This window comes from Malurus melanocephalus, unplaced genomic scaffold (assembly GCF_030028575.1).
Source record: "Malurus melanocephalus ecotype Western Australia unplaced genomic scaffold, MMel_1.1 scaffold_170, whole genome shotgun sequence".
Lineage (NCBI taxonomy): Eukaryota > Metazoa > Chordata > Aves > Passeriformes > Maluridae > Malurus > Malurus melanocephalus.
The window spans coordinates 726,339-743,729 of NW_026623402.1; the positions used below are offsets into that span (position 1 = coordinate 726,339).

A 17,391-nucleotide genomic window follows, 5' to 3' on the forward strand; every position below is an offset into this window, starting at 1 on the left:
GCCGCTCCAGCTCTCCRGGCACAGAATTCCGCAGAGCAGACTATCTAAGTATGCATCTCCTGAGCCCCCTGGAGCAGCACAGCTAAAAGGCCCAAAGCCCTGCCCCGCCAAGGAGCCCCGCGGGCGGGGGCCGCTCACGGGAGCGGCGGSGGCAGCTCGGGCAGCGCTGGCTCAYCCCGGTCACGGGCTGTCCCGTGCTCCGCTTCCCCTGCTCTGACTCARGGACAGAGAAACAGCTCCGGCTGCCCGTGCTGAGCACTCCTACCCGGCTGYGAGCGGCACCGAGCGTTACAGTGAAATGCAAGACAGAAATGAATGAGGTTTCTCCAATGTCCGGAGCATTTTAATAGCAAAGATGGGCTGYACACCATGTAGGAGCTGGCGACCTATGGTTTTGGTCCCACCTCTGACATAGTGGCTGCCAAGGCCCCTTTCCCTTTTCCCCCCTCCTCCGGTGGTCCCGGTCCTGAGACACCCTCTCTRCTGGRTGTCRCATCACCCCGGGAGGGTTCTGCTCSTGTCRGTATCGGCACCATGAGCCAGCCGCCTCCATTTCTGCTGCCAGGCTCGTCACAGGCAGTGCTGGAGGCAGGGACACGCCACCCTCCGCACCCCGCCCTKCAGGGAGGCATCGGTCAGCGTGAGGACAGGGCCGCGGGGCAGCCCCCTTCCGATCGCCATTCTGGCCACCTCCCCTGGCAGGAGAGCCCGTCTCCAGAGAGCGAAGCCAGCCAGGTGACCCACAAAAGCTTCTGCAGTGCCCAAGTGCCAGTTGGGGCYGTCCTGCTCCCAGCCCAGCACCAGTGAGCCACCAGCGGGAATTTCATAGCCCTGCTGGAAGCTGGAGCCGGCAGCCAGCAGCCTCCTGTCCACGTAGAAGCGGTACTGGCCCTGCCCGGAGGACCAGGTGAGGCACAGGTGGTGCCACTTGCCATCCAGGAGCGGCATCACCGGCAGCTCCCGAAATTGCCCGTCCCCCAAGACGAAACGTGCGGAGCCGGGGCGATCCGCACCATGGCCAAGCACGGCCAGCTTGCTGTGCCCGTCCTCCGTGGCGTAGGAGAGGAGGGCACCGAGGCGGGGGGCTGAGGTGGCCAGCCAGGCACAGAGTGACAGCGCCCGCAGCCCCCGGTGTGGCCCCAGCCCCAGAACGGCCCCGTGCTCAGCGGAGCTGATGGGGAAGAGCAGGACGGCACCGGTGCGGCAGGCGAGTGGGATGGGCACGGGGGCGAGGGGGCCGTACCCACCCTCTCCCGGCTGCTGCGGGGCTGGGGGCTGCTCCTGGGTCACCGTGATCGCGGTGCAGAGCACAGGTGCCATGGTCTGGGGTGCTGGTGCTGCATCACGAGGAGTCTCATYCTCCTCCGGTGCTCCACCAGGTCCGGCATCACCCGGCAGCCAAAGCCCGTCCTCCTGCCGRTGTTGATGCCAACGCCTCATCTTCGGGCGCCGAGGGCTGGGGGTGCTGGGGACAGCCTGGCCTGGTGGCTCCTGCTCCAGCTGGATGTCCCGGCTCCGGGCAGTGTCCGGCAGGCCATGTGGTTTGGGGTTCACTGCCACCTGTGCACCCGGTGGGTGGGTGAGCAGGCTGTGTGGTGGCCTCAGGGCACCCACTGTCCCCTCCAGCCTCTTCAGCCTGCGGCGCAGCCTCCGGCCGGTGGTGGCCAGGCGGGCCAGCTCGGCACYCAGGGCGGCCCGAGCAGCGACGGCTGCCTCCGCCTGCTCCGTCAGTGCCTGGAAACGTCCATCGATGTTGTAGGAGATGTTGTAGTTGCTGGCAATGCTCTGGAGATGGTTTCGTGTCACCTCCTGGAGCCGGAGAAACTGCAAGAGAGTGGCATGAGGTGGGRTGAACCCACGTCCCTATGCCGGACCCCTGGCCACCCCAAAATGCGGAATGTCCCCCTGGCACAGCTGTGCATCACCCCCTCCCACCCCGAGTACCCACCTGCTCCTCCAGGCGCCGCAGCCGCAGGAGCAGGGGMCCGGGGCGGGCGGGGGGCGCCGGTGCCCGGGTCAGACCGCCCTGCAGAGCGGCAGCGAGGATCAGGCAGAGGGGCAGTGCCATCCCCGCCATCCCGCTGCCGGACGCTTTCTGCCTGCGCGGCAAGGCCGGCCCCGGCCCCTGCAGTGCTCCCCCGGGCAGCCTCCACCATGATGAGATCCGCAGCCACCGCTGGCACGGCCCAGCACCGGGGCTCCCGTCCTTGGGGCTCCGGGCCAGCGCTCTGCGGGGGCGGCTGGCCCCGGCCGAGAGCTCCCGGGGCTCCAGCGTCCCGGGGCAGGGGCCAGCCCGGGGGTAGTCGGCTGTGAGGTGGAGGAAGGTGTGGGGGGGACCCTGGGCACATGGCTGGATGCAGAGCAGGAGGGAAAGGCACGGGAGTGCACGCAGGTCGGGACAGGGCAGGTGGAATGGKGCGGACAGCGCCGGCAGGACAGGGCGGTGTAGCGCGGCCACCACGGGGGGGCAACACGGGCGCGCCAAACCTCCGGCCGTGGGCGGGGCTTTAGGGGATGGGCGGGGCTTCCATTGCGCTGCAGCCGAGTCCCGTCCTTTTCCCCAGGCCCCGCCCCTTTCCTCAGGCCACGCCCCTTCCAAGCCCCGCCCACGAAGCCCCGCCCCTTACCCTTGAGCCCGGCACAAGATGGCGGCGGCGACCCTCGCCCGCTGGATCGGCCGCTCAGGTGCGCCCGGGCCCTGCCCCGCCCGCTCCCCGAGCCCCCGCCGCCTCCCTGTGCCCCCTCACCGGCAGCGTGTCCCAGTGTCCCCCTGCCGTGGGCTGGGCTGCCCCTGTATCGTGTGTCAGTGGATCATGGAGTCCCCATGGCTCACCCTGTCGGCGCAGAGCGGTTTTGGGGAGCGTACTCCACACTTGTGGGGGCTGTGTCCYGCCCGTCCTTACCTGTCTCTGTCCCCCAGGTGTGCTGCCCCTGTGCCGCCGGCCCCCAGCGTGGGACAGGGCCACCCGGCCGCCCCCCAGCCCCCTGCAGCCGCCCGGCCTCCCGCTTGCTTCGTGTCGTTCCTTCAGCAACAACAAAATTCAGGTGGAGCTGGACGAGAGCTCAGGTACAGCAGGTGGCACCTCTGCCGTGTTACATGCACTCCAGGGGCATTGTCAGGTACAGGCAGGGTCCTGTCCATGTCCCATGGCACGTGTGGCTCTGGGCATGGAAAGTCACCAAAGATGTTACAGCTGCGGCTGCTTAGGACCTTCGGGGAAAAGTGTTTGGGGTTGGGAGTCTCACCAGTCGTGGATACTTCAGGTGGTTGGTGCCACAGGCAGATCCTGACTGTCACTGTCCCCTGTCTGTGCGTTGTCCCCTTTGTGGGGTCCCTGCTTTGGGCACCTGGGAGAATGGCACTGGTCCATTAGGGAACAGCTGTTGGAAATTTCCGTGGTCTGGCTACTAGGAGTAGTTGTCATGGGGCCCTGTCCCTGCACTGAATGAAGGTTCCTCTTCTTGTGGTTTCCCAGGTCTGGCTGGGTGTGTCCTTGTGCTGTCCCCAGCTGGACATGGCTGCAGCACACAGGGAGGACCTTTTGGGTAAGGCAGTGCTGTCTGGGTGGGGATAAAGGCTCAGAGCCCTTCCCRTGGTGCTGGCAGGCTCCAGCAGGTGTGTGACCCCTTGGGCACAGGCTGTTTGCAGTGACAGAAGCTGTAGGCTTGACCTTACCCTTTGAGCCCAGAGAGAAGGGAACTGCTGGGCAGCATGGCCCTGAAGGTGGCTGGGCTTTGGGACACCTGAGGTGCCACCACACATGGCCTGGTCCGTGCTCCAGGTCCACCACCCGCTGAGTGACCCTGGCCTGTGGGTGGATCTGGGCAAAGACAGGACCTTGCCCTTGTTTCTGCTGCTCTGGAAACTTTTCAACGGGCAGGAGTGGGAAGGCATGGTTTGGTGAGCAGGGAAGCACTGGGCAGGGCAGTGTGAGCTGCTCTGGGGGTGTCTGATGTCCCTGTGTTTACCCTGCACAGGCATTGCCATGATGAAGTTCAAGAGCCCYCCAGTCAACAGCCTCAGCCTGGAGTTCCTCACCGAGTTTTCCATAAGCCTGGAGAAGCTGGAGAATGACCGGGCCTGTCGGGGTGTGATCATCACCTCTGTAAGTGTTTGCTGAGTTTGGGTCACTGGTCAGGGGCACGAGAGGGCCCACAGGCACCTTGGATTGGCTCTTGGAAGGGCTGTGATCTTTCTTCTGTCGCCTTTTTTAGCAGAAGAACAACAACTGAGTGTTGTTCTTTGTCATGAAAATCAAATCTGCTTATCTGCCAACCTGACACATCCTGTGACGTCTCCTGGCTCGCCCGCAGGGAGCTGCTGGGAGATGCCAGTGCTTATTTTCATATATGGCATGGGGACTAAATGGTGCCTGGGAATGGGACAGGACAGGACAGGTTTTGTGCTCTGTGGCTGATGTACTCACACAGGGACCCTGACAGTGACAAATTGTGCTGTAAGCAGGGGCCCAGCACTGCAGGCTGTGGTGATGGGATGATCCAGGCCATGGGAGCACTGAAGAGAAATTTTCAGAACCCCAAAAGACCCTAATTTATATCACATATTCATCACTTTCCCTTCCCTCAAGCCTCCAGGCCGAGAGCTAAAGGGTCCATCCTGCCCCGTGACTCTCAGTGACATTTGTCTATTCCCAATTCCAGGCTGTCCCCAAAATATTCTCATCTGGCCTGGACATCACTGAGATGTGTGGGAAGAGCGTGGAGCACTACGCCGAGTTCTGGAGAGCCGTGCAGGAGATGTGGCTCCGGCTCTACGGCTCCAACATGGTGACAGTGGCTGCAGTCAATGTACGTCCCTTCAGCCCGCCTTCCTAGGGTGGGATTGTCACCTGCTGAGGCTGCTCTGCACCGTGTGGGCAGGGAGAGCTGAAAAAACAGGCTGAAACAAATCCAGGGATGTATCTGCTGGGGGATCTGGGAGAAATTCATGTCTGTCAGTTCTGTGGGGTGTGGGAAGGTACGAAAGCGTGGGATGCTGCAGGCTCTGTGTAAGCTGCAGCACTGCTGGGGTACAGCAGCATTTCAGCATTTCCAGCCGGTTTTGCTCCTCCAGCCGTGGTTTTTGGCCAGCAGGGAAGTGCTGCTGGAATCTCCATGTCCACTGATGGGTTGTTACATTTTTGGTGTCTTGTTTTCGTTTTCCAGGGCGGTGCTGCCCTGGCAGCTCATGGCAGTGTTTGTCCACAGYCCCCCATTGAAGGCGCCTGAGTTTTCTCTCAGGCATCCTGTGCAGGGCTGAGCAGCACCAAGCCATGGCAAAGATGGTCACAAATGGAAGGRAAATCTTCYCTGTGRGGGGGWTGARGCACTAGAACACGTTGCCCAGAGAAGCTGTAGCTGCCCCATCCCTGGAAGTGGCCAGGTTGGATGAAGCTCTGAGCAACCTGGTCTAATGGAAGGTGTCCCTGCCTGTAGCACGGGGTTTGGAATAAAATRGGCTTTAAGGTGCCTTCCAACCCAAACCCTACTGTGATTCTATGAAACTGGAAAACAACAGAAATTTTCTTTAGGGCTGTTTTGAACCAGGTGATGAGAAATTTGAGGGAAATCTGCTCTGTGTTCCTGGTATCTTCCCTTCTCTGGAGCAATCAGCAAGGCTGAGGGATGTTTGTMACCATGTCCTGGACTCACTCTGTCCTTCTCTCTGCCAGGGGTCCAGCCCGGCCGGGGGCTGCCTCATTGCCCTGTCGTGTGACTACAGGATCATGGCAGAGAACCCCAAATTCAGCATCGGCCTGAACGAAGCCCAGCTGGGCATTGTGGCTCCCTTCTGGTAGGCCAGTGCCTCCCGCTTCTAGCATCATGTGTAGGTCTCTAAAAAGAATTCATCTTCAAGGAATTAATCAGTTCAGCTTGTTGTTGTGGTGTGGTTTGTGTGTCAGGGATCAGGTATTTGCAGCTGCAGGAGATGACACCTCATTTCTGACCTGTCCTGCAGGTATCTGAAAAGCTTTCAGCCTGCAGAATGTCCTCACATCCTGCACCAACAAAGACCTCAGTTCTCACCCTGCAGTCAACTCCAGAATGAGTTGAGCAGTCAGGCTCAGTCTGGGAATGTGCTTTTSTCTGAGTACATGCTGTGTACCTGCAAAATCCCATGATGTGGGGATCTCTGAAAGCATGGGGAYACTGAAATACTGATACACAGGCCCTTGGTCGCCCTAAGAATGTAYAAATTTGCTGTTGGAAAGGAGCTTTCAGTCACAGCAAGTGGGCGCAGCTGGGWCTTACAGGCACTGAGGGTAAAGAGAGCAGCTTTCATGCAGAGGAGAAGGAATTCTCTTGGGGTACTACCAAAAATGGCTCTTCTTACACCATTTTGAGATTGTGATTGACCCCACAGCTGCTGTRGGAGTGGGACCAGGATGTCTGGGTGAGCTGCCCCTGACTGTGGCTTTCCCTCCATCTCTTGCAGGTTTAAGGACACTTTTGTGAATGTTGTGGGACACCGAGTTGCYGAACGCTCCCTCCAGCTGGGCTCTCTCCATCCCGCACCTGAGGCCCACAAGYTGGGGCTCGTGGATGAGCTGGTGCCAGAGGAGAAGCTCATGGAGAAGGCTKCGGCTGTCATGGCACAGTGGCTGGCCCTTCCTGGTAAACCTCTGGAAGAAGAGGAGGGGCCCTGGTCTGAGTGGGAAGCACAGATACCAGGGCTGGTTACATAACAGTTTCCTTTAAAAGGGAAGGCGTGGGTGGCTGGGAGGTAGGAAAGCTCTGCAGAGTGATTCTGGTAGCCATAGGCTAACAGAGTGAGACACTGTGCTAACGTTCAGGGCACGTGGCTCCAGCTCAGCTCATCCTGGCAGCCCTTCTGAGTCAATCTGGAGGTGTCTGAGCTCCACAGACAAACTGAATCTSTGTCTGTCAGTGGAGGTGTTAGCCCAGGAAAGCTGCCATGGAGTCGAGGGARCAGGCTGGGTGAGAGCTGGGTGGCTGCCAGGCCGCTTTTGTGGTCTGAATCAACTCTTGGCACTCTGCTGAGCTGGGGATGGCAGTGATGGGGGTGTGGGTGAGGACAGACAGACCGTGCAGGCGTCCTGTTTGGGTTGCTCTGTGATTGCAGCACAAGGTTCCTGGGCTGGGACAGGGCTCTCCACAGATCTGAGCTGTCCTAGCCCGTGCCACCTCTCTTCTGCGGTGTCCTGTGAGTGACACCTCACCTCGAATTCATCTCGGGAGCACATCTCAGCTGTGCCCTCTCATGACTTCCAGGAGGCCCTGTGTAGATCCTTCCCCTGCATCAGAGCTGTGTCTGGTGAGGGTGACTGTAGCACCCAGGTGCTGGAGCAGTTTGGGCATCACTGTATGTCGGGGGAAGGGGGTCAGGCATCATTTCGCTGTCACTGAGTGCATGAGTAAAACATCTGTGCTGCAGATGTGCTGCCATATCACTGCAGCTGGCTCTGTGGGTGTGAGCAGATGTGTGCTCAGGGCCTCAGTCAGCTCCACCAGCCCCTACTGCTCCAGCAGCATCCACGGATCCATCTGGAGTGGCACAGGCCCAGGGATGAGCTGAAGGGAGCAGTGCTGCTGGCTTTTGTACAGCCTGGTTGGCAGGAGCAGACTTGAAGGGGTTGTTTCAGGGGAGCTTTAGAGCCACAGCAGTTTCAACTTACAAGGAGTTTTGTTTGGTTACTGCTGTCCTGAGCCTGCAAGTGTGTGTTGGGGGCAGGTATTGGGAAGAGRCTGAGCTCTGGAAGGCACAAAGAGAAGGAGGTACACAGCTTTTTGTCATCTGTGCCAGTATAACAGTCATCTCACTGAACAGTACAACCATAATTTATTGTATGAGAATTTATCCAGTTCAGCTCCCAGCTGGTGGGTTTTTCTTACCCCTTTCCCTGCTGGTTTCAAAGCACTTTGCTGTGTGATCCCTCCCCATTACACTGGCATTTGGTAGCTTTGAGAGCTGGTCAGGGGTGAGGACAGGGCATGCTCCTCATCCTTGCTGTCCTTTCCACAGACCATGCCCGCCAGCTCACCAAGACCATGATGAGGAAGGCGGTGTTGGACCGCCTGGTGGCTCACCGGGAGGAAGACATCAAGAACTTCATCACCTTYGTGTCAAAAGAGTCCATCCAGAAGTCCCTTCGCATGTACATGGAGATGCTGAAGAAGAGGAAGAGCTGAGGATCCAGCCGGTCCTGGGGGGTCGAGTCACCCTCTGAAATGCTGCAGTAGCTGTTGGTCTGACAGTGAAGCCACCTGCAGTACCAGCCACCGGTGACGTGCCACCTGCTCCCACGGCCGCCCCAGCCCCTCCTTTCCTTTGTGCCTGTAGAGTGCCTGACACCACTGYTGCCTTCCCTGAGGGTGGGGAGAGCCCTCTCAGCCCCCCAAGAAATGGACAGGGACAGGGTCTCAGCATGCTGTGGCCCAGGCCCGAAGCTCCTTGGATGTCCTCCCTCCTGTCCAACACTTAATCATGAAATGAGGTTTGCCAATAAATCTTCRATGAGGTAGGAGATGGATGCTTTGTTCCATGGCTTGTCTGTGTCACAGTGTCCTGGCTGGTGGCCTGTCCTCAGGCTCTGGTTCATGGGGCTGGAGGGTCTGGGCACAGCCAGCTGCCATCCTTCTCCAGGCAGAGATGTGGAGCAGCCCATGCACAGGGCTTGTGGATCAGGCTGAGTGGAGCACCTGCATGGGGTTGGTGGTGGGAGCCGGAGCTGGATCCTGGTCTGTGGCTGCAGGAGGAGCTCAGGCTGTCAGCTTCACCTCAACCGGGTAGTGGTCACTGACTGCCAGGGCCTGCAGGAGGGCGAGAGGTGGGAGATGTCCAGTGAGCCCCTCACCCYTCCTTGTGCTGGTGGGGCCAGCAGGATGGTCAGTTGCCCTGCCAGAACCTTCTGACTGTTGTCGGGGGGACACTGGCTGTCCCCAGCCCCAAGACACTTGACACATAAAACTCCAGTTTTGGCATCTCATGGAGAGGTGCCCAGGCGTGGCTTGGGGCAGGCACTGGCAGGGGACCACCAGCCCTCTGAGCCCCCCATGCCTCATTTGGGGGCTCTGTGCCAGTGATGGGTGGTTGAAGATTGGCTTGGGATGTCCCATACCCTGAGTCCTGCCCATGGAAGACCAGAAAAAACCTTGTGCATCTCTTCCCTATGGGGACAGGCAGTGACCCCAAATTCYYYGTCCTATGTACACCCTTGGGTCCTRTGTCACCCTGAGCTCCTTGAACAGATAAGGGCAGCCCTGAGCCTGGGTCAGCCCAGCTTTGATGCATGTTAGAGCCCCAAATGTGTGATCCTGGCTCACCTCCTCCTGGTCCAACTGGAAAGCACGCTGGAAATTGTAGATTCCAGCTGAATTGGACACGATGCTTCTCTTCAGCTTGTTGCCACACACCACAATCCTGCCGGGGAGATGTGGATGCTGGGTCCCACTCCTGCCCCTGTTGTGAGCGGGGGGGCCAGGGGGTCCCCAGGGTGCCAGGGAGGGRGACAGTGGTGCCGTGGTGGCAGTGCTCACCTATCATAGGCACAGTCTGACTTGCCCACAGTGGTGTCAGTGCTGTCGGGGAGCAGCCACTTGAAGACATCACTGGTGCGCAGGCGGATGGATGACCAGTCACCCGGCTGGACATAGGAGCAGTCGGCGTTGAAGTCCCCCAGGAACATCATGTTCTGCACGGGGGAGATGAGGAGCTCGTGGTGTGGGTGGTGGGGCTGCCCCTGCCCCCAGCCCTCCCGTGGGGTGACAGAAACACCCTGTCACGGGGCAGGAACAAGGACCCCATCCCAAGGCACCAGCTGTCCTTGCCGTGGAGCAGGGTCCCAGTGTGGTCAAACAGTCCCAGGGCTCGGTGCCCACCCTCAGTGCCCTCCCCAGTGCTGGTGACACTCACATCAGTCCCCCACTTGTTGATGATGGCCAGGTAGACATCATAGAGCGCGTCAATCTCAGCAACGGCATCGTGTGGGGCCGAGTGCAGGGGCACCAGCACAAACTCCTTCACCTCTGCCAGGGGAGAGGGATGTCAGCCCCACGGCCACACCATGCCACCACGTGTGGCCACTTGTCCCCCACTTACTGGTGCTGGGTGCTGAGACCCTGAGGATGAAGGGTGCCCGGCTGAAGACATCCTGGGGGTCCTCATATTGGTAGGTGTCCACCACAGACACAACATCTGTCCTGTGGGAACAAAAGGATGGTGACCCTGGRACTTGGCACAGCCCCTGTGTCCCCTCCATGGTGGTGGTGGCCCAGCAGTGCCGTGGCACAGGTGCCAGCACTGCCAGCCCCATTACCTGTAGATGAACAGGTACATCTCCTTGTAGTTGTCCCGTCCCAGGGGCCCACTGATCTCATAGTCATATGGGGATTTGGATGCACTGGGGAGACGCAAAGTTAGGACAGTGAAGTGRCTGGGACCATCCAGGACTGGCCTTGGCATGTCCAGAAGCTGGGTGGCCCCAGGGTTTGCACCAGCTGGTCCTGCTCTACAGTCCCCGTGGGTCATTGTGCCCTGGCTGTGGGGTGACGTGAGGTGTAGCACCCCAGACCTCTCCCTGAGGTGACCCCTTGGGCACAGCGTGACATGGGGCGGCTCCTGCCACCCCGTTCTCTGCAGGGACATTCCTCACCTTCATTTGCAGCAGAGCTAAATTAGGTCAGTGAGCAGCCTGGGGCCCTGCAGCACCCAGCGTCACCCTCCCTGCCCAAGCTGCTTTGTGGCCRTGATGGAGGGGACACGGAAGGGGCGAGGACATGGGCTGGGCGTACCTGCTCAGGGGCACGTGCTGCCTTTTAACACGGCAGCAGCAGCTTCTGCATGATCCTGAGCCATCCCCTTTCCCAAAACACGGTCAGTACCCAGCTGGTGGAGGGGCTGCCACCCTGCTGTGGCCAGTTTTAACCCACCCCAGCAGYCCCTTTTCCTTCTAGGGTGCCAGAGCCACGCACCAAAAAGCATCATGCACTGCTGTGTCCATGCTGAGGTCCCCCTGCCACTCACAGGCTCTTGGGGTGAGAGATCTGCCTGTTCCTTCATCCCCCACTCTTGCTTCTGCCCTGTCCTGTTGGATGTCGTAGACCAAGCTTGCCAGAGCTGAAATTCCTTTCCATCCTGTGTGCTCTGGTGAACTTAGAGCTTGCAGAAGGAATTTGCACAGCTTGTATCCCCATCCCCCTCACCAGATTAATCCTGGTGTTGTTTTCAGTGCCTCCTCATTGCCTCAGTGCATTTCTCCTATTCTCCTTCCCAAAAATAAACTCTCTGTTGGTGGACAACATTTTTGCCTTTTACTGCTCAGGCAGCTTGGCCTTCCCTGCTGGTGCTGCCATCCTGKCCCCAGCCCCTCCTGTACCTGTTGAGCTGCTCCATGAGCTCGGTGACGGCGCTGAGGTCGGAGTCGCGCACCTCCTGCACCAGCACCACGTCRTAGCGGAGCAGGACCTGCGAGGCACAGAGGGACAGCGGTGCTGGGATGGAACCTGCTACCAGCTCAGGGCCAGTCTGCCACCTGTCTCCATGTCCCTTGATGGCAGGGCAGATGTCCCCATGGAGAGCTCAGAGGAACTGTAGGCTGTCCCTAATACTCCGCCTTGGTCCCCACCAAGCCTTCATCCACCCAGGGCATCCCCAGCACTGCGATGCCAGCCCATCCTCAGCCCTGTCCCCACATGTCCGTGGCAMAGGAACCCCAGTGGGCACAGCCCATCCCCACGTTGCACTCACGTTGATGATGATCTCTGCCACTTCCTTGTTGGACATCTTGGTGTCACCAAAGGACTGGATGTTGAAGGCACCGACACGCAGCGTGGCTGTGACCGGGGACAGGATAGCCACCGCCAGCAGGGACAATACCAGTGTCACGGTCCCCATTCTTACAGGATGGATGCTGGGTCACACGGATGCAGTGATGGGAGCTGAACTTGGAAAATTACTTTGGATTTGGGGCAGAAGCAGAAAGGAAGATGTAGATTCTTTCCAAGTCCTGATGTGTGACTGTKTGTCCTGGTGGGCACTGCCCAGGGCAGGCTGCTGCCTCACCAGTCCCACAGGAAGCTAAACCCTGTCCCACCACAGTGAATCTGCCTCTGCCAGCTCCAGGGATCACCCAGCTTCACTCCCCACCAGGATGTTTCATCACCCACCAGCCCTATCCACCACTGCTAGGCACCCCAGGCTGTTCCATAGTCTTAAACTTCACCAGAGCCCCCACTGTTGGGGTAAGGAGCAACTCCTCATCCCAGCTTATCCCAGTYTCTCCCAGTTCACAGCTGAAGGAGCTGAGCCCAGATCCGTCCTTACCTTGCTGAATGCGCAGCACCTCTGCCCTGCCAGCAGCAGGATGGGCGGCTTTATTCCCAGCGGAGGTGCCGGCAAAGCAGGATGAGTCGGACACCCCCGTGGGGGTTTTGGCATAACTCTGAGCTCCTTCCCACATTGGGAAACCAAAAATCCCACAGGGACAGGGTGGGGCCAGCCCAGCCATCCCTGTGCTGACGCAGCAAAGGACAGGCAGGGAGACTTGACAGCGCTGGGGCATCCCTGTGGGWCTGGGTGGGCATGTGGGACTTGGGGGGCTGCCCTCTGGGGTGGCCCCCAGATCACAGAGTGGGCATGGTGGCCACGCAGGAGGTGAAGGGCGCTGGCCCTAACTGGGTGATTCAGATGGTGTAATTAGAGGGGAGAGAAGGAAATGGCCGGTGTCTGGGTCAGGCAGGTGAGCACTKCCAGCCACGGCAAGAGGAGATGACTGCAAACCTCTGCAGCAGCCCCAGTGTCACCCAGAACAGCCCCACTGGTGACCCAAAGCAGCCCCAGGAGGGCTGGCATTCCCCGTGCCAGCCCACAGCATCACCGTGGCCCATGGCGTCACCCCCGGGTGACGATGCAGCAGGTGGCTCAGACATCTGTTCATGCCAGGACTTGCCGGGCTCCCGTGTGCACCTCCAGGTTTTRCATCCTCACACCCAGTCTCAGGATGAGTCCGGTGTCCCTCAGTGCYGTGTCGGCACCGAAACCCCCCGGGAAGCACCAGCCCCCGGGGAAGTGACACATCCTCCCCCGTCAGCGCCCCGTCAGCCGCCCCGCAGCCAGGCGGCTCTGTCAGGATGTGGCCCCGTGAGCTGGCAGAAGAGCATCCTGCACCCCGGAGAGCCTGGAGCCTSCCAGCCCCTTCCCACAGCCCCTGCTTCTGCCACCATCAGCTGAGAGGGGAGCAGCGCTCACCACCCCAAGGGTCTGGGTCTCTTGAGCACAGGAGGTCCCCCAGCCCTGGGGACCTTCCTGGGATGGGGCTGAAGGGCTTGGGTGCTGGGAGCTGCTGGGGAGACTGAAGGGACCTCCCCTCCAGAGCTGCAAAGGCAGGGAAAGGCTCAATTTTAATAGAAGCAGAGAGCATCCCCCTTCCACAAGACCCCAGAGTGGCTCCTTGCAGAGACAGTGGGCAGCTTGGCTGGCACTGGTGGCATGAGGGCTCCCACGAGGGACACAGGTGCATGCYGCGGTGTCCTGGTAGCCACCGGTGCAGGGACAGGCTCAGCGGGCTTTCAGGGTCACCTCCACTGGGAAATGGTCGCTGACAGCCAAAGCCTGGGTGTGGGAAAGAGTCACCTGATGAAACCTGAGCTCATTTGGACCCATTGTCACTGTCATGGCTGGCTAGGACCTCAACGCTCCACTCCAAACCCCCAGAGTTAGACTATACCCCAAAATGATCAATCTGGGGGATTGATCTGGTGCAACAGCTGGATTCAGGCCACCCTTAGGTGCACCCTTGAGAACAGGGAGCCCACCCMTGCTCCTGGGAGGTATGGTGGGGCAGATCCCAATGTGGACTCACRTGCCCCACCCAGCCCCTCACTCACATCCTTGAGCTGGAGGTGGAATTTCTCATCGAAGTTGTTGACGGTGGCAGAGCCGGGTTCGATGTCTTGGCGCAGGGCGGTGCCGCAGGCGACGATGCTGCCAGGGCATCACAGGGGTGTTARCACCCTCCAGACCCCCGTGCCAGTCCCTGCCCCCCACTGCAGCACCCACCGGTCGTAGGCGCAGTCGGTGGTGGCCACGGTGGTGTCGGCGCTGTCGGGGATGAGCCACTCGCAGGCGCTGAGGGAGCGCAGGCGGATGGACGGCCATTGGGAGCTGGTCACRTAGGAGCAGTCGGCGTTGAARTCACCCAGGAAGAGCATGTCCTGCAGGGCAGCGCACTGAGTCCCTGCCTGTGGACCTTACAGGACAGCAAGGGCTCCCTAAAATCTTAAGGGGTGGTGACAAACCCCTCTGGAGTGCCCCAGAGTGTAGGGACAACCCCCAGTAATAGCAGGAGTACCTCCCTGGAGACTGCTGGGGTGGCACCTGCTCTGAGGGTACAAGAAGCCTCCCGTGGGTCATGTTCATCCCACCTGCCCGCCTGGCTGCCCCGGGGAGGAGCCAAGTTCCCCAATGCTGCTTACGTTAGTCCCCCACTTGTTGATGACATCGGTGTAGACATCATAGAGAGCATCGATCTCCTGTGCTGCATGGCTGGGCTCAGAATGCAGGGGCACCAACACGAGCTCCTGCACCTCTGCCGGACAGCTGACCATCAGCACCTGGCTTGGGTGCAGCCCCTGAGCAGGGAATGGGAACCCCAGGAAACCACCCCAGGCCAAGCCCCAGCTACCAACCAGGAAAAGCGGTTGAAGGAAAAGGGTGTGTTGGGTTTTGGTGCTTTACTTGTCCCCGAGACTGGAATTTCCAGTGGGGAGCTGCATGCCTTTGTGCACAGTTTGGGGTTTGCTGCTTGTTTCCCATTAGCATTTCCAAGCCAATATGGTTTTGGCAAGGAGATGGGATAGTGTGTGTGCCCTGAGGAGGTTCTCTGGAGGGGGAGGTGTTGGATGGGTTAGGCAACGGAACAAAGTGAGAAATGGGACATGATGGGAGATGGAAGGATGGCAGGTGGTACATGATGGGAGATGGAAGGAATGGGAGATGGCAGCTGATGGGAGATGGTAATGATGGGAGATGGCACCCAGTTGGAGGAAGCAGATGGTGGGATTCCCATGAAGTGGGAGGTAGCAGATAATGGGACACAATGGGAAGCAGCTGGAGAGAACACATGGTGGGAGATGACAGGAACTGGGAGGTGATRGGAATTGGTAGGAGATGGCACATGGTGGGAAACAGCAGGCAGTGCTGGCCATGCTTTGCAGGGACACAGGACCCCTGGGCATCCATGGATGGAAGATGGCCCCACCACAACAAAGGATCCTGGTGGAGGGTTGCAACCCCCCCACGCTTGGCAGGCACAGCTGTGGGCTCAGCCCTGTGTGGAGGGGACCCTCTGCCAGGTCTGGGCATCCCCCAATGTCAGCTCTGCTCACGTGTGGTGGGTGAGGAGAACTTCACAATGAAGGGCTCCCTGCTGAAGGTGTCAGTCCCACAGGGTTCGCAGCCGTCATCGTAGTAGTAGCTTTCCAGCACAGAGACCATGTCTGACCTGAGGGAGGAGAGCAGGGCAGCCCCCAGCACTGCTCCTGCCACAGCCAGGGCCCCCATCCCCTTCAGGGGCTGCTGGGGAGGGCAGCAGGTGACACCTGGCAGCAWCCCTTACCTGTAGATGAAGAGGTATTGCTCCTTGTAGCTGGTCCGACCCAGGGGGATGCTGTCCAAAAAGCTGTATGGGTGCTCCCCAGCCCTGGAAGAAGGATGGGGAGAGGTGAGAGGAGGCTTCTGAGGCTCCCCAGCACACACTGGGCTCTCTCCAGCTGAGCCAGAGGTGCCCTGTGGCTGGAATCAGTCCCACAGTCCCCTTTGCAGTCACCCCCACACTGAGAGGTCAGGGTCACCTGTTGAGCTGGTCCATGAGGTCCTTCACAGCACTCAGGTCAGCGTCCCGGACCTCCTGCACCAGAATGATGTCGTACTCCGACAGGATCTGGGGGGACAAGCTCAGAGCTGCTCTGCCCTGGCCGGGAGCTGCTCATGTGGCACCCATGGGTGCCTGTTCTGGGCTGCAAAGGCTCCCAGGCTGGCAATGGGAGGGCAGCAGGAGCCTCTGGGCCAGGGAGGGGACTCCCCTGCTCGTGTCCTCCCCTGGGCTCACACAGTGCCCTCTGGCTGTCCAGCCCCCACCATCCCAGCAGCTGCTGAGGAAGGAACCTGAGCAGCACCAAGCGTCACCCAGCATTGATTGGGGACCAGCAAGAGTGGAGAAGGCCCTAGGTGGGAGATGGTGATGGAGGAAGAGCAGATGGGTGGGTGGATGAAGGCTTGGACAGATGGATGGATGGATGGATGGATGGATGGAGGGATGGATGGATGGATGGATGGAGAAAGCAGGTGTCCCGCTGCCCAAGCTGGCTTCTCCTCAAAGAGCAGAGAGTGTCCAGATCTGCTCCTCTCCCTGCACTCACAGAGACGATGATGTTTGCCACGGTCTGGTTGGACATCTTGGTGTCCCCAAAGGCTTTAATGTTGAAGGCGCCGACCTTGAGCGTGGTGGCCACGTGCAGCAGGAGAGCTGCGACCAGCAGCGACAGCACCAGCCTCGAGGCTGCCATCCTGTGCAGAGGAACAGGAGGGGCTCAGCCCTCTTTGCTGGGAGAGGGATTTGGCACAGACTACAGGGATGACTGGGGTGTTCCCACTGGCTGTACAGGTTTCACTGGGAGGCCTCTGTTTTCCAGTGAACCACCAGGATGCAGGGATTATGCACCTCTGTCGCATGGGCCCTCATCCTACCTGTCCCTCCTGGAAAGAGGCCAGATCACTCACAAGGCYGGAGCGGAAAATTCACTGGCAAACAAATAAATGCCATTTCATGGTGACACAGAGCAGTCACTTCCTCATTCCCCATGAAGAAGTGCTCAGCCCGGACACCTCTTCTGGCCTGGTGTCGCAGCCAAGAACTCTTGGCTGGTGCCTCTCCCACTTTTCCTTGCATCAGTATCAGGGACCCCAAAGACCCTACAGCAGCTGTGCTGGGACAGAGCAAAGGATGGATCCCCCCTGACACCCCTCCCCAGCTCCCTCCCTGCCTGGAGCATCCTCATCTGGGGGTAACCTGCCCCACCCCCACTCCCCCACCCCCCCAAAGCAATGCCCCTGCCCCATCCTCACGCAGTCTTGCGTCCCTCAGGACCCTCTGCAAAGGCAGTGCTGCAGCTCCCACCCACAGGGGAAGGCAGTTTGGGAGGTATTTCCCGTGGCACTCAGCTCCCTGGGATAATATTTCACCAGCTCATGGGATCAGAGACCTGAGCCCTGCCCAAGTCTGGGTGCCTGAATGCCTGATCTCACCTAGAGCCTCATAAATGGGCTGAGAGAAYGGGCAAACACACCAGCTTTTGGCACACCAATCTCAGCCTGAGGAAGGATTTGCTGGCCCCAGGCTCACTTTTCCCTCTGGGGCATCTGCTCCAGTTAAA

General features: G+C 59.7%; 4 protein-coding genes across 5 annotated transcripts; 1 reads left to right on the forward strand and 3 right to left on the reverse strand.

Annotated features, from left to right (window-relative positions):
* Positions 1-323: 323 nt before the first annotated feature.
* On the reverse strand, positions 324-2,573 carry PTX4 (pentraxin 4). The gene is made up of 2 exons (XM_057372381.1): positions 1,949-2,573; positions 324-1,824 (listed from the first exon to the last, which is right to left on the reverse strand). The coding sequence occupies exons 1-2, from the start codon at positions 2,075-2,077 to the stop codon at positions 571-573; spliced, it is 1,383 nt and encodes a 460-aa protein (XP_057228364.1). The 5' UTR covers positions 2,078-2,573; the 3' UTR covers positions 324-570.
* Positions 2,574-2,603: 30 nt separating this feature from the next.
* Positions 2,604-8,486, forward strand: ECI1 (enoyl-CoA delta isomerase 1). Its single transcript, XM_057372382.1, has 7 exons — positions 2,604-2,685; positions 2,921-3,067; positions 3,979-4,106; positions 4,663-4,809; positions 5,673-5,794; positions 6,437-6,615; positions 7,985-8,486. The coding sequence occupies exons 1-7, from the start codon at positions 2,646-2,648 to the stop codon at positions 8,149-8,151; spliced, it is 930 nt and encodes a 309-aa protein (XP_057228365.1). The 5' UTR covers positions 2,604-2,645; the 3' UTR covers positions 8,152-8,486.
* On the reverse strand, positions 7,783-12,277 carry LOC130577207 (deoxyribonuclease-1-like 2). 2 transcript variants are annotated; one of them, XM_057372384.1, is made up of 8 exons: positions 11,708-12,277; positions 11,337-11,425; positions 10,278-10,361; positions 10,061-10,161; positions 9,875-9,987; positions 9,499-9,653; positions 9,286-9,382; positions 7,783-8,772 (listed from the first exon to the last, which is right to left on the reverse strand). In XM_057372384.1, exons 1-8 carry the CDS (start codon positions 11,852-11,854, stop codon positions 8,722-8,724), a joined length of 837 nt encoding a protein of 278 aa, XP_057228367.1. In that variant the 5' UTR covers positions 11,855-12,277; the 3' UTR covers positions 7,783-8,721. The 2 variants fall into 2 exon arrangements, with proteins under 2 accessions (XP_057228367.1, XP_057228368.1); XM_057372385.1 differs by lacking the exon at positions 10,278-10,361.
* LOC130577206 (deoxyribonuclease-1-like) lies at positions 11,852-17,130 on the reverse strand. The gene is made up of 10 exons (XM_057372383.1): positions 17,084-17,130; positions 16,378-16,525; positions 15,811-15,899; positions 15,576-15,659; positions 15,346-15,461; positions 14,434-14,546; positions 14,018-14,172; positions 13,846-13,942; positions 12,284-13,570; positions 11,852-11,915 (listed from the first exon to the last, which is right to left on the reverse strand). The coding sequence occupies exons 2-9, from the start codon at positions 16,522-16,524 to the stop codon at positions 13,517-13,519; spliced, it is 855 nt and encodes a 284-aa protein (XP_057228366.1). The 5' UTR covers position 16,525; positions 17,084-17,130; the 3' UTR covers positions 11,852-11,915; positions 12,284-13,516.
* Between the last annotated feature and the right edge of the window lie 261 nt (positions 17,131-17,391).